Genomic DNA, 16,357 nt, shown 5'->3' on the forward strand with positions numbered 1-16,357 from the left:
TGCTCACAAGATGGTTGAGCCGCATCTGACCAGCCATTCACCAGTCATTCTCTCTCTCCCACTGTCCCTGCTTGGCCTCTCCTCCCAGCAAGCACTCCATTCACCTCTGTAACCTTTCTTCTGAAGTTCAAGGTGTGAGAATTTTCATATGTGTCTGTTTTATTTTGTCTTTCATATATTTGTTATAGAGGGCCCATGTAATGCATCTGCCCAGTCCACCATCTTGTCGGAGTCTTGATCCATTGTTATTCAGCTAAGAGAAACCTCAGGGGCAAGTGTCAGTTCAAGGTTAAAAGAATATCTCATGGTGATAGTCTAAGGAATAGTCTCAACTGGTCCAGTAAATCTGGACTTTTAAAGAATCTGACTTCTACTCTCCTTCTCTCAGGATCCATCTATTGTGACCATAATCAGAACAGTTGATAGTGGTAGCCAGGCACCATCTAGTTCTTCTGGTCTCAGGGAAATTAGGCCATGATTAATATAGGATAAGCACCAAGATTTCCAAGCCTTGGAAACCTTATACAGAGTCATTATGAGTCAGAATGGACTCCATGGCACTTTACAATAACATGAGTCTTGCAGACTACTTTCTTCTCTGAGTAATTGGTTTCCTTCTTTCCCTTTTGTTCCAGACAAGTAGAGACTAATAGTTTTATCTTAGATGACCACTTCCAAGCTTTTAAGATCCCAGACACTACTCATTAAACTAGGATGTAGAAGATAAACTTAATGAACTCTGTTGTGGAAATTGACCAAATTGTTTCACAAGACTAAGATCCAAGTCTTCAAACTCAGACAAAATTTGCAAGATGTTTGGTTATGTATAAGAATCATCTGTAACTGAATTGGTTTAAAATTAGGAAAGGTAGGTGCTAGGGTTGTATTCTTTCATCATACTTATTCAATCTGATAATCTAAGAAGATGGATTATATGAAGAAGAACATGACATCAGGATTGGAAGAAGACTCAATAACAACCTGTGACATGCAGATAATATACAACCTTGCTTGCTAAAAGTGAAGAGAACTTAAAATACTTAATGACAAAGATCAAAGACCACAGATTTTAGTATGGATTGCAGTCTAATGTAAAGAAACAAAAATCCTCATCACTGGACCAATAAATAACATCATGAGATATGGAGAACAGACTGACGTTGTCAAAGATTTCATTTTGCTTAGATCCACTGTCAACACTCATGGAGACAGCAGTCAAGAAATCAAACAGCATATTGCATTAGGCTAATTTGTTGCACAAGACCTCTCTTAAAGTATTCAAGAACAAAGATGTCAGTTGGAAGACTAAGAAAGAACTTCAATCTTCATGGAAATCATTGTTGAAAACAAGGCTTCAGGAATTGCTGGCATATCAATTGAAACATTTCAACAAAGTGAAGCAATGCTATAAGCACTCAAATCTATGCCAAGAAATTTAGAAGACAGATACTTGATCCACCAGCTGCAAGAGATTCATATTTGTGCCCATTCCAAAACAAGGTAATATACTAGAATGCAGAAATTATGGAACTATATTATTAACATTACAAACAAATAAAATTTCCTGAAGACAATTTAAAAAATGGATGTTGGAGTAAATATTCAAGCTGGATTCTGATGCTTGATCTTGGATGAAAGCAAAGAGTACCAGAAAGATTGGTAAGTATGTGTTATTGACTATGTAAAGGCATTCCGCTATGTGGATCATAACAAACTATGGATATCATTGCAAAGAATAGGAATTCCAGAACACTTAGTTTTGCTCATGTGAAACTGGTACATAGAACAAGAGGCAATTGTTTGAAAAGAACAAGGAAATTCAGTATGATTTAAAATCAGCAAAGGTGTGTGCCAGGATTGTAGCCTTTCACCATACTTATTATATCTGTATGCTGAGCAAATAATCTGAGAAACTACTATATGAAGAAGTATGTGACATCAGATTTGGAAGATGACTCAGTAAAAACCTGTGCTATACAGATCACAGAACCTTGCTTGCTAGAAGCAAAGAGGACTTGAAATACTTATGATGATCAAAGACTGTAGCCGTCAATAGAATCGCACCTCAGTGTAAAGAAAACAAAAATCCTCACAGCTAGACTAATAAGTTTATGATAAATGGAGAAAAGTTGTCAAAGACTTCATTTTGTCTGGGCCCACAATAACAGAAGTGGCAGTCGAGAAATCAAATGGAGTATTGTATTGGGATAGTCTGCTGCAAAAGATCTCTTTAAAGTGTTCAAGAGCAAAGAGATCAGTTTGAGGACTAGGGTGCCCCTGATCTAAGTCACAGTATTTTCATTCACCTTGTAAGTTGGACAATGAATAAAGAAGACTGTAGAAGAACTGATGCATTTGAATTGTGATTTTAGCAAAGAATATTTAAAAGTACCATAGACTGCCAGAAGAACGAATAAATAAATCTGCCTTGGGATAAGTACAGTCAAAATATTCCTTAGAAGCAAGAATGGCGAGACTTCTCTGAACATATCATGAGAAGGGACAAGTACTTAGAAAAGGATATCATGCAAAGAGGAAAACTGTCAATGAGATGGGCTGATAACAATGGCTCAAAACAAAAAATACAATTGTGTGGATCGTGCAGAACTGGCCAGTGTTTCATTCTGTTGTGCATACATTTGCTATGCCAGAGCTGACATGCTGGCACTTAACTATAATAACAATAAATTTATTGAGATCATTGGTGATGATTAAGGGAAAAAAAAAAAAGTAGCACATTCATCTAGGTTTCTAAAGCATTGCTGCAAAGAACCAGGTTTGGTTAAGATCACACAAAAGTATCATTATGCAAACCTGGAACATATTCTAGGCCCAGGACACCCTATTCCTGCTTGCCAGGTGCTTGAATGAAAACTGAAGGTTTGTTAGGGAATTCAAGGAGCTCTGATAGTGTAGTGGTTACAAATCAGGCTGCTAACCTCAAGATCAGCAGTTCGAAACTACCAGTTGTCCCATGGGAGCAATATGAGGCTTTCTGCTCCTGTAAAGATTTACAGTCTTAGAAATCCTATACAAGGTCACTATGAGTCAGAACCAACTCCATCTCACACCACCACCACTAGGGAAATCACAACCAGGAATCTAAGAATATCATCCCCATTTAACTCATATTATCCCCTGAGAGTTAGCTAAAGAGGTAAAATGACAAAAAGGTCACTGAGCACAATCAAATGTAACATTCCAAACTTAAAAAAAAAAAAAAAAAAAAGATGTAGAGCTGTTGTCTTCCACTGAGGATGATTTTGTCCTGCTCTTACCACAGGACATTTGTCAAGCTCTAGAGATATTATTGGTTGTCACAAGTGGAGGAAGTGCTGCTCACATCTTACTCTAGGTAGGGATCAGGGATGCTCTTATAATGCACAGGACAGTACCCGCACAGCAGGGCTGGAGCTGGGAAACCTGATATTGATAATTAATGCCTCCATCCTGTTGTACCACTGTAGGAGAAGCACTAGACCACAAAGTGGTTCAAACTCACCAGTCACTCCTCAGAAACACTTTACAGGGTCGTTATGAGTCAGAACCAACTCAATGGCACTTATCAACAACAATCTTGGTGACCAGAACGCATGGAGCAGTTCTAATCTGTAAAACATGGTTTAGCCATGAGTCCAAATTAACTCAATGGCATTGGGCTTGGGTGTTTGGATTTTCCTAATGGAGACACACAAGACTTTGCTCTCCCACTCCATTCCTCCTCACTTCCTCACTTGTCCTCTATTCCATGATGAAACTCCACACATTGGTCCTACTCACCTTTCCCTGCTGGTCTGTTTTGATCTCCCAGCCTCTGGGCAATTCCAGGCGGGTATCTGCAAACATGTTGATGAAATTCACCAAGTCCCGGTTGTGCTGATAGCGTTCAAAGTTGCGGGCATCCCGACGGACTTTCAGAATCATGTGTTTTAGGCAGGTGCTACTGGTGAAGACCCGGTAGGCACTCTGAGAGGGTGCAGGGCAGGTTGAAGTTGAGAGAGGATTAGAGAAACAGATCAAGTACATGTTAAGTGACTTCATGTGGTGTAGTGATTGGTACATAGTGATTCATTATGATCTTCTAGGTGGAGGCCTCAGAAGCAGAGATTTGCTTATCAAGTGAATGCTTATTGGTGATCCCAGCTCTGCCTGACTCCTCTGTAGCCTGGCACAGGTGACCTCGCTCACTTAAGTCTCCCTCTACCTCTGCCATCATGCCTCTCTTTTCTTCACAGTTTTCTCCCTGATACCAATGCAGACATCTGCCCTTAGTCCCCTTAACTGTGTAAAATAAGGAATATTGACTTAGGGTTCCTAGAGATTTCAGAGATTTGTCAATTTCTTGACACCTATTGAAAGAAAGCACGTGTGTGTGTACAGTGATTGGGAGAATGAGAGATCAAGAAAATTTCAGGAGTTTCTAGTCTGTTTGTGCCAAAGAACATTGTTATAGTGCAGAGGGTGTGTGTGTGTGCAATGTGTTTATGTTGAAAATGACTACATTAGCTAGAGAAGGCTGGCCCATTTGTTTTTTCTGGCTCAGGTCCCACCTGGGTGCCCAGGTTTAGGGTATTGATATCTGCCATTCTGGTTACTCCTTTGTGATTCATCAATGAGCCATTTTGCAGTTGAAAGGCAGTGTGGTGATCTAGCTCTTATTACTAGGTGTCTAGAGGCTTCTCAAATACATCCTACTTCAAGCTGATCTCCTCTTGTTCCCCACATCCTTCTCTCAATCAGACTTCATGCACCTGCTTAATGCAATCAACCCCAAATACACACAGGCATCCAGAGCAGTAACTTTCTTGAGTGCTTTACTTTGTCTGCCCTGCATCACAAGCATCACAAACAGTGCCAGATTACCCAACAAACAAGGTAAGCACAGGCATATTGGTGCTTACTCACTAATTTAGAGTGAAGATTTTCACATTTTTTTCACCACATCAAAAATTCTGCTTCTGGATATGGTTGGTAACTGTCTCTCTCCAGACCCAACACCTTCCTACAGAATTAAAGCTTCTTTTCTAATTTACTCAGTAAGCAAGGTAAGCATGGCCTTGCTCAATACAGATTATTTACTCATCTGGGTGTACCTTGCTCACTGGGCACTCTGTCTCTGTTCACAAATACTGTGGATTCCACCTCAGAAAGAGCTAGGAAATTGAGCCAGTGCTCTGTCCACTCCCAGCCTTGATCACCTCTACTTGAATGTTGATCAGCTTCTAGTCTTCCATTCTCCTTCACAATTCTGTCAGAGAAAGTACTTCCTAAAAGTAACCTGACCCTGTAGGAGCAATGTCTCAAGTCGCCAATGATTTCTTGTTGTCTATGGAAGTATATCCAAAATGCTTTTCATGACTTGCAGGGGGCCTTACTACTTCTCCAGCCCTCCCTCCCATCTTGGCCATCATTTTAACCACACAGTTGTGTCATTTATAATATGTCAGTCACTCCACCTGGAATTTCATCCCAATCCACTTTCAACCTTCAAGACTAAATCTTTTCTCCCCTGCCTGTATCTGCATTTGTCTCCTTAGGAATGCTGCTGGGTTTCCATGACATTTTTGTTTCTACTTCAGTTCAGTCAGGTCCTGTCCTGTCATGTTAGACTGATCTTTTTACATGTTTGCTGTTCCATTAATTGACGAACTCCTATTCTGATCTGTCTTTGTAATTCCAGCACCTAGATCTATGGCTGAACTGCAGTAAATGTTTGTCAAATGGAAGAATTAATGAATGGGGTGATACCATGCCATTATTTTCTTAAAATTCCCCAAGAATGGAGTAAAAAACAAACAAAAAAATTACATGTGTAAAATCATGTAAGATGTAACTTAAGCATGTTATTTGAGAAGCGAGTTATATTAAGAGGGAACTTGGTTATTTTTCTAGGAGAAATCTATTTTAAAATCTTTTTATAGATTTAAATTTAAAAAATAGCTTTATTATTTGTTTCCTAGTGAAAATGATTTTTATAAAATGATTCAGATAGAATGGCATCTGGCTACTTAATAATCTCGTTCCTTTAATTTTTTCAATAATAAAAATATGTATTTGTTAGGAAGCCTTTTCACTTAACTAATTTGAACCTATACAAACTAGACAAGGCAAGAGCATCCTCAAATCCAGCCTTTTTTTCTTTTTTCGAAAGTCACAAGTGGACAAAGCTATCTTCTCTTTCTTATTTCTTGCCCTGGGTAAGATGTTCCCTTCTCTAATCTTCTAACGCTTCCTCCAATATCTAATCTTTGCAAAGCTGAGCTGTGGATCATGACAAGGTCAGGCCAGGACCTATTGTTTTGCAGCACTCACGTAATTGGCATGCAGAACGGTGAAGAACTCGGGGTTGGTGATGAACTTGACAGCTGGGGACTGTAGCAGCAAGGTGATTTTTTGTGAGTTCACTGGAGAAAGTGACCCTTCTCTCCTCAGATCTGGAGAAAGCAAAGCAAAGTGATAGAATATGTTGGAAAAAATCATTTCAAACCTAGGCTTGCTGTCCACACATCTTCTTCCATATGGCAACTGCCTGTGGATTTTAATAGTCAGAGGACCAGGGGTCATGGAACTTAATGTATCTCCGCGTAACTTTAGTTAGGGTCACATCCTTTAATATCTTCTCCCCTTTATTCCAGTCATGTTTTCTTATTTTCTTGATATGTGGCTAACCATGTGGTGCTGTAGGGTAAGCACTGAACTGCTAGAAAAAAAAAAAAAAAAAAAAGGTTGACTGCTCAAACCCAGCAGTCACTCCTTGAAAACCCTATACAGGGTCACTATGAGTCAGAACCTACTCAATGGCACTTAACAACAACAACCATAATTATGATAAATTTTTGGACAGACAATTATAATTCCCACCCCCACCCCACTCTACGTTCACACCCATTTTCAAAGCGACTGACTGTACTTCCTCCGCTTCTTCAATTGACTGCCTTTGTGTCTTGCTTTATCCAGTGGAAAAGGCAGAAGTAATCATGGGCCTGTTCTGAGCCTAGACCTCAAGAGCCTTTAGTGGTTCTACCCTCTCCTTGAAAACCTACAACTACTGTGAGAACAGGCTTCACGTAGCCTGCTGGAAGATGAGAGGCCACAATGATCAGGGACCAGCCAGTCCACAGCCAATTCCATAACCGAGCAAAAAAAGATGGGTGCGCTCAGCTAAGTCCAGAGGAACTGCCCAGCTGAGCTTAGCTCAAACTGCCGAATTGCAGAATGGTGGAATAAATCAACAAAACCCAAGCCAGTTGCCATACTGTCAACTCTAACAATGGTGACCCCATGTGTGTCAGAGCCATGGGTTTTTAATGACCATAATTTTTAGGCAGTAGCTTGCCAGACTTTTCTTCTGAGGTAATTCTAGGTGGATTCAAACTACAAATCTTAAGTGGAGAGCTTAATTTGTTGCATCACCTAAGGACTCTTTGTTGTTGTTGTTAAGTGCCGCTGAGTCAATTCTGACCCATAGCAACCCTGCATAGGGTTTCCAAAGCTGTGAATCTTTACGGGAGCAGAAAGCCTCACCTTTCTCCCCGGGAAGTGCTGGTAGTTTCTAACCTCTGACCTTGAGATTAGAAGCCCAATTTGTAACCACTCTGGTAGCGTAGTGGTTACGAATCAGGCTGCGAACCATAAGGTCAGCAGTTCGAAACTACCAGCGGTTCCGCGGGAGAAAGATGAGGCGTTCTGCTCCCGTAAAGATTAACAGCCTCGGAAACCCTGTGCAGGGTCGCTATGCTCCACGGCACATAACAACAACAACAACAACAACAACAACAACACTACCAGAGCTCCTTTAGGACTCTTTGGTGGGGTAAAAAATATTATGCTTATTTTAACACTCTAAATTTCAGGAGGCTCATTGAACAGCAAAGGAGAACTGGTCCAAAGGCAAACCCAGAACTATATTTTCATCATTACCTGACTATTTTATTATAGCTCCCTCAAAGGTAGAACAACGAAATTAATCATTGTAAAACCAAGTCAGTTTAGCTAGTCAGTTAGTTCTAGTAAACAATGTTTTTAGTGGAGCTCTGCATGTGCATCTGAGCTCTGCCATGACCATGCCCACTACTCGGCATTGCCGGGGAAGAGACCATCACACAGCCTGTTTTCTCAAACTCTGTTTCTAGTACCGTTTTCTACAAATAACTCCGATGCCATTTATGTCAATTAAAAAAGAAAGTATGTTATTAGGATGTCACTATGATCATTTTAGGAGCCCTGATAGCATAGTGGTTGTGAGTCGGGCTGCTAACCTCAAGGTCAGCGGTTCAAAACTATCAGCTGTTCTGCGGGAAAAAGATGAAGCTTTCTGCTCCTGGAAAGATTTACAACCTCCAAAATCTTATACGGGGTCACTGTGAGTCAGGACCAACTCCAAGACATACCAACACGACACCACCACCATGATAATTTTATAGCATTACAGGCTTGAAAAGTGGAAGCAAGTTTACTATGCCACTGGCATATCCTCATCAGTGTTCCAATCAAGCAGAACCAAGGAAGTGAAAACCAGACCTTTGTTGTTGTTAAGAGCCATTGAGTTGGTTCTGACTCACAGTGACTGTACATTGTTTCAGAGAAGTGATTGGCGAGTTTGAACTACCAACATTACGGTTTGCAGTCCATGCTTATTCTACAAGTCCATGCCTAAGCCACTGAAGTATTGACACAAACCCAATTCAAGCCCTTTGAATCCATCCATGCCCCTATTTCTAGGCTCCCCAAGCCAGGGTGAGGACTGCTTCTTCTCCGTGAATCCTCCTCTTTTTAAATGTTCTGGAAGGAAATACCATTCTGTTTGCTTGCCCCTGGTAGGGGCATACCTTTCTCTTCACCTTAGTTCTATGCCCATCCCACTGCTCTTTACTCAGAGAGCATGCCTAGCCAATGAGGTAGACAGGGTAAGAAGCACGCATGCCCATCCCACAGCCACTGGGAGTCATCCAGGGTTCCTGGGGACTCCTCTTCCAGTACCTAAACTTGACTGAGAAGATTCAGCCTCTGAGTCACTTCCACCACCTCCTCCTCCACCGCCACCTGCTGGGACTTGCTCACAACTTTGGCTTCCAGAATCTTCCTCAGACCTTTCTGTTGCGATGGTTCGCTGGATATTCTGGTACCTAAGCATCAGAAAATGCAAAGACAGGAATTAACTTTGGCTTGTTTGCTTATTTGGGGTTGAAGATCTGAATCAGATAACTGGAGAAACTGTCAAGTATTAAAAATTGTCTTGAATATCAGAAAGAAAATGTTTTAAATCCCCACAAGGTACACAAAAAGAATTTGTTGTGTGCCGTGGAGTTAGCTCCGACTCATAGCAACCCTACACAGGGTTTCCGAGGCTGTAAATCTTTATGGGAGCAGACCACCTCATCTTTCTCCCGCGGAACCGCTGGTAGTTTCGAACTGCTGACCTTGCGGCTCACAGCCCGATTCATAACCATTGGATAAGCACTGGGCTGCTAACTTCAAGGTCGGTGGTTCAAACCCACTAGCCTCTCCTTGGAAACAAAAAGATTAGCAAGACAAATATTGCTAGAAGATATCTTTTTGTTTTGAATGGGCTTCAAGTATGATTATTTTTCTAAAAATACATTTTTATTTTTAAGAGTAGTTTTGATGTGATGATAGTTTACAAATAAACATAAACAATAACTAATCATACGAAATAGTTTGTGCCCTACATTGAATGAAATTGGGTAAATCTAAAATAATGCTGTGGAAAGTATATAAAAATGTTACCAAGATATCAAATTATCACTACATCACTGTTACAAGACTACATACTAGAAAAAATCAGTTCCATTCCTTATTTTTATCTGACAGGCAATTGCTAACTTTCGTCAGATGTAGGGGAAATAGTACACACTAAAAGCATGCTGGCAGACAAACAAATGTGTTCAGTTTATGCAAAGACTGCTTTGACTTTTCTTCCCCAATTGAGAGTTTAATCAGTTGGTGAGCCAGCCAGTCACCTGGTCAGGGTATTAATTAAATGTGATGCCATAGGTTAAGCATTGAACTGCAAGTTATTTGAATTACAAGGCTTGAAACTCACCACCCGCTCATCGGAAATCCAATACAGGGTTTCTATAAGTGGGAGCTGACTTGACGGCACTTACCAACAAAACCCCACACAACCTGGTGTGGCATTTTAGGACAAGCACTAAACCTGCTAACTGCTGGTTGGTGGTTCAAACCCACCAGAGGTTCCTTGGAAACCCAATACAGGGTCAGAACTGACTTGCTGGTACTTAACAATAACAACAGATAGCAAACAGCATAATGAATGAAGAATAAAATGGAAGTTGACAGTGATGTAATCCTACATGGATCAACCATCAGTATCAAGAAATCAACCAACTTATTGCATGGGGGAAATTTGCTGCAAACTGCTACTTTAGACTTCTAGAAAGGAGATATGCCACTTTGATGGCTAAGAGATGATCCAAGCTATGGCCATTTCATGGAAAAGCTGGATAATGAAAAAGGAAGGCAGAAGAATAATTCATACATTTGAATTGCTAGCAAAGAATATCAAATATACTGTGGACTGTTAGAAGTAAAAAACAAAACAGTCTTGGTGGAAATACAGCCAGAATGTTCCTTACAGGCAAGGATAGTGAGACCTCAACTCTCTTACTGTGGGCACATCAGGAAAGACTAGGAAAGGACACCATGTTTGGTAAAACAAAGGCTCCGTAAAACTCAAGGAAGCCCCCCAGGAACAGGACTGACACACAGTCTCAACAGTGGGTTCCAGAATCCCAATCAATGATTCAATGGAGGTGGCACAGGGCATGCAATGTTTCATTCTGCTCTGAGCTGGAGCTGACAACTTGATCACAACTAACACCAACTACTACAATATGCCTGTGTTGGACTTTCAGAGCAAAGAAAAAAACAAACTACAAAATGATATTTACCTTTGAACAGACACAGTCAAGATGGAACACACTCATTTAACACACTCTGGTAGCGTAGTGGTTATGAATCGGGCTGCGAACCTTAAGGTCAGCAGTTCGAAACTACCAGCTGCTTCGCGGGAGAAAGATCAGGCTTTCTACTCCCGTAAGGATTTACACCCTCGGAAACTCTCTACAGGGTCGCTATGGGTCGAAACCGACTCGATGGCACTTAACAACAACAACAACAACAACATCTTTAGTTGATCATTTAAAATACCTATTACATTTGCTGCTTGCTAAATTAATATTTGTAAAAGTACAGTTCATTAATTCTGGCCATTCTGAAAAGAGTTCGTTCAGAAAACAGTTTTGCACTGAGTCCGATTTAAACTTCTGGCACACCAGTAGGGTGGGGGACAACAAAGATGCATAAGAAAGTAAGAACTATAATAGAGGGTCTTATAGATTGAATGGAGTCCTGGTGTGGCACTGTAGGATAAACACTGGACTGCTAACCACAAGGTCAGTGGTTCAAATCCACCAGTAGCTCCTCGGAAACACCATCCAGGGTCGCTATGAGTCAGAACTGACTCAATGGCACTTAACAACAACATAGATTCAATGGTGTCTCCCCAAATGATACGAGCATAATCGTGTTTATAAATAGGCTTTTTGAAGATGGTGTAGGATGTGTACTAATCCTATTGGAGTTGTTGTTGTTATTGTTGTTGTTAGGTGCCATCAAGTCAGTACCGACTCATAGCGACCCTATGCACAACAGAATGAAACACTGCCAGATCCTGGGCCAACCTCACTATTGTTGTCACGCTTAAGCACGCTTGAGCCCACTTTGCCAATCCTTATCACTGGAGTGGTGACTTCTAAAAATGAACAGGCACAGATACAGACAAAGGAAGAATGGAGGCAAAGACAGTTGCAAACTAAGGAACACGGAGGCTTGCTGGCAGTCCCCGGAAGTTAAAAGAAAGGCACGAGAACTCATAGAGTTCTCAGAAGGCATCAACATGGTCATTCCCCTGATTTGGACTTGTAACCTCCAGAAATGTAAGATGATAACTTTCTGTACTTTTACATCCCTTTCTGCTTTCCACACTACCTCCCCTACTTTACAATACTTGTTACAGGAGCTCTAGGAAATTAAGACAGAGTTTGCACTATTATGAGATCACAGAGGAGGAAAGCTTGCCAGTCACCACAAGAGAGAAAAATGAGACTTTCTGCTCCCTCGAGGATTTAAAGCCTCAGAAACTCTATATAGGATCACTTAGAGTCAGAGCTGATTGAATGGCACTTAACAACAAGAGGAAGAATTCAGTGACTCTGTGTGGAGAATTCACAGATCGTGTGCTATTTGGGTTTGGCCTTGGAGGGTTAGGAGATGGTTACCAGGTAGAAGGCAGGCATGAGGAACTTCCTTGCCATGGGAGCATGTTGCAAAGACATAAAGGCCTGGCAGAGTGTGCTGTGTTTGGGCAGTTGCTGAGTTTTACCACAGTCAACTTAGCCTCCCCAAACCGCTTACATGCTGTTATTGCACACTCTGCAGTTGTCCATATACTCTGGCACAAACAAATGTGATATCCACAAGCACTGGTCATGCATGAGCCAAGGAAATTTTCTTCTTGCAACACAGATGCATATCTATATTGCCATGAGTATTATTATCTTGTGATAATGGCAGGATATCAAAATGTGACCCTGTGCATGATCTGAGATAGGTAAAAATCTGTAATATTATTCACTCATCTATGCCAAAAAGGTTGAAAGACAGTTATCTGGCTAACCAAATAAAGAGATTCATTTTTGTACCTATTCCAAAGAAGGGGGAGCCAACAGAATGCAAAATTATTGAACAATATCATTAATGTCGAATGCAAGTAAAATTATGCTGAAGATGATTAAAAAACCATTGCAATAGTACATCAACAGGGTCCTGGCAATTCATGAATTGGAAAATGTAAAGAAGCATGAAAATGGATAGTGGACACTGCTTGGAAATGGTAATTCCTTACTCAATAAATCTATTAAATTTGTGTTATTTAAGGAAAAAAGATAAAATAAGTATTTATTTTTTGTCTTTTCTCGTTACTAAATACATCTGCCGTTCCAATCTTCTCTGACTTCTCACACTGCCAGAAATTCAAGTTGGATTCAGAAGAGGAGGTAGAATCAGAGGTACCATCATATGAAACTTGGCTGACAGTAAAGAATAACAGAAATATATTTACCTGTGTTTTACTGATGATGCAAAGGCATTTGACTTTCTTATGGATCATAATAAATTATGGGTAACAGTGTGAAGAAGGAATTCAAGAACACTTAATAGTGCTCATGTACAACCTGTACATAGACCCAGAGGAAGTTATTCAAATAGACATGGGGAGACTGTGTGGTTAAAATCAGAGAAGGTATGTGTCAGAGTTGTATCCTTTTGCCATACTTCTTCAATTTGTATGATCCTTTCATCAGTCTTATTCAATTCAGTAAATAATCTGTAAAATTGAAGTGTAAGAAGAAGAATGTAACATCAAGATTGGAGGAAGACTAAATAAGACTTATTTATTTGCAGATGACACAACTTTGCTAGCTGAAAGCAAAGATGTGAAGCACTTACTGATGAAGATCAAAGATTTCAGTACTGATTATACTGCAACATAAAGAAATCCTCATAACTGGACCAATGAATAACATGATAAATGGAGAAAAGATGGAAGCTGCCCAGGAGTTTGTTTTACTTGGATTCACAGTCGACTTTCATGGAAACAGCATTGAAGAAATCAAACAATGGGTATTGGGCCGATCAAATCAAGCATTGGGCAAATCTTCTGCAAAAGATATCTTTAAGCAAAGATTTCACTTTGAGAACTAGGTGTTCCTGACCCAAGCCATGGAATTTTCAATTGATTCATATGTATGCATTTGAATTATGGTTAGTGAAGAGTATTGAGTATAACAAATCTGTCTTGGAAGCCAGAATGCTATGCTCCTTAGAAGTAAGGATGGTGAAACTTCATCTCATGTACCTTGAACACATTATCAGGAGGGACTAGCTTCTGCAGAATGACTTAATGCTTGATAAAGTAATGGAAGACCCTCAAGGAGATGGAGTGACATAGGAGTTGCAACAATGGGGTCAAACATAGCAATGACTCGGATGGACATGGGGTCACTATGAGTAGGAATTGACTTGAGGGCACCGAATAACAGCAGTATTACTTTCTGTGGCTGCAATCAAATTACACGGCAACACTTTAAATGCTTAGAAGCAACAGATGAAGATATCTATTGAAGACCCCGATTATTTATCTGGAGATTATCTGATCTGCCTAAGTAGGCTTTTTCACAAGAAAAAAGCATTTCCTCAACTTGCTAAATTTCTTCCCTTTTTATCTGTCCAGATGGATTCAGCAAATGCAACTTTCAAGTCGGTGAAGTGTAGCTGCCTTTCCAGCACATTCAGCTCCACTGGAGGGCAAAGAATTTTATGTATAAAACACTAAAACCTCTCTATAGGCATGGCTGGACATGGCTTTGTCCTCATTTTTATAATAGGCAACTATTTTTATATTATACCACCATAGGTAAGTGATATGCCACGGACGTTCATGGATTGAATTTTATGCCCTCGGTCAAGTTGATTCCTTCAGTTCCAGATATGTCTACAAAGTCTACATGTATATTTCAACTTCAGTTTTCAAACAGCACCTTTTATAGCTATAGCCTGATGTTCTCCCTTATTTCTCAATCTATAAGCAAATTCAGTTTATCTGTTCTGGCAAGACAGACCTGCATGAAATATGCTTGCTGCCATCCTCTACATTATTAGCTAAAAGAGCTTTGTTGCAGTCACCATTAAAACACACCATTTGGTGTGTTTTCATCTGATAAACTGGTTACCACAAGCTCATCTTGTAATATGCTATGTTTCTGTGGGAAAAATCATAGAAGACTATACTACCAATGGTTCTCACAACTGATTTAAGTACTAGGCTGCTGTTGTTATTGTTGTGTGCCAACTCATGTGACCCTAGAGGACAGTGGAGAACTGCCCCATAAGGTTGTCAAGGCTGTTATCTTGAGTGGTTCAACAGGTCTTTCCTCCTGCAGAGCTCCTGGGTGCATTTAGTTAGCTGCTGAGCATTTACTGAGGAGGAAAAAGAAAGTTAAGCATTGTCTAACTGTCTATGAAATAAAAGAATATCCTGGTGATCGTCACCAGGATGTACAACAGTAGCCAAAAGCTTGCATTTTTGTTTGTGTATTTTTAATAAGATTAAACAGCCCACTTTTATTCCCCCCTCCTGGTCAATATAGTTATGTTTTGAAGAACATTTGCTATTCTTCTTAATGTGTCCCTTCCCAGTTCATAGTGATCCAGTATATGGCTTCTGAGGAGGAGCTGATGAGTTTGAACGACTTATCGTGCAGTTAGCAGTCCAGTGCTTAACTGTAGCACCACACCAGGATGCCTTGCTATCATGTTGTTGTTAAGTGCTGTCAAGTGGTTCCGACCCATTGCAACCCTGCATAGGGTGTCTGAGGAGCAGCTGGTGAGCTTGCACCACTGACCTTGTGGTTCAAACCGACTTTGCAGCTCAGCACATTAGTCCATAGCGCCACACCAGGACTCCGTGCTATCATGGATGTGAACTAAAACCTTATTTCTCTCTTTTTCCATGTCTCTCTCAACCATTCCTATAGCTTCACAGTACTTACTATGTAAACAAGATGGCATGTAGAAACAATTTCAATCTAAAGTTAAGCATGAAGTTTGCATTCCTGACAACTGGAAGTGTCTCAAAGCCTCTCTTCTAGACTTGAAGAAGCAAAAGTGGGATATGGCACTATTTGTAAGCTTAAAGCCTGGGAGACAATGCTTTGAGTTCAATCTGCAGGTTTAAAAACAAATGACATCTAAATAATGATGTAAGCACAACCTTGGAACAACAGGGCTCTGGGATACAGGGATTGAGGCACAGTTTGAAGGGGAAAAAGTGGGGAAATGATGTTAAGATGCTTGGCTGTCTTTTGAATCTTGGTTTTCCTTACCTACTATTGTAAAATAGACACTTGAAAGGGAGAAAAATAAATAGCCAGAATCATCACCATAGGAAGCTTGTAAGTCTGTCTTCAGCTTATAACTGATTGGAATACCTAAAATGGAGCTAGAACTTGCCCAGTGAAGGAGGCTTCCTGAGGAGCCTCTGTATTACATAAGACCATAGGTGGAATCCTGATTCCCATCCAAAATCTTCTGTGGTGAGAAATTTCCTCTTGAGAGGACAAGCAGAGCAGCCTGGAGTGGCTAGAAGAACAGAAGACACGTCTTGAAAGAAAGACCAGCAGGAAAAATACAAACAATAACAGCAGTCTGATTGACTACTACCAGAATGAGCAAGTTGTTGGCCCGGGAGCCATCAAGG

General features: G+C 40.4%; 1 protein-coding gene across 2 annotated transcripts in view; it reads right to left on the reverse strand.

Moving 5' to 3' along the window:
* HECW1 (HECT, C2 and WW domain containing E3 ubiquitin protein ligase 1) overlaps positions 1-16,357 on the reverse strand; it is a 542,004-nt gene that overhangs the window by 140,854 nt on the left and 384,793 nt on the right. For both annotated transcript variants that reach the window (XM_006872147.1, XM_006872148.1), the window contains exons 11-13: positions 8,980-9,125; positions 6,313-6,434; positions 3,781-3,966 (exon numbers count right to left, since the gene is read on the reverse strand). In XM_006872147.1, coding sequence (XP_006872209.1) covers positions 3,781-3,966; positions 6,313-6,434; positions 8,980-9,125 — 454 coding nt within the window. The remainder of the gene's footprint in view (positions 1-3,780; positions 3,967-6,312; positions 6,435-8,979; positions 9,126-16,357) is intronic.

Source organism: Chrysochloris asiatica, unplaced genomic scaffold, assembly GCF_000296735.1.
Source record: "Chrysochloris asiatica unplaced genomic scaffold, ChrAsi1.0 scaffold00184, whole genome shotgun sequence".
NCBI classification, from domain to species: Eukaryota; Metazoa; Chordata; class Mammalia; order Afrosoricida; family Chrysochloridae; genus Chrysochloris; species Chrysochloris asiatica.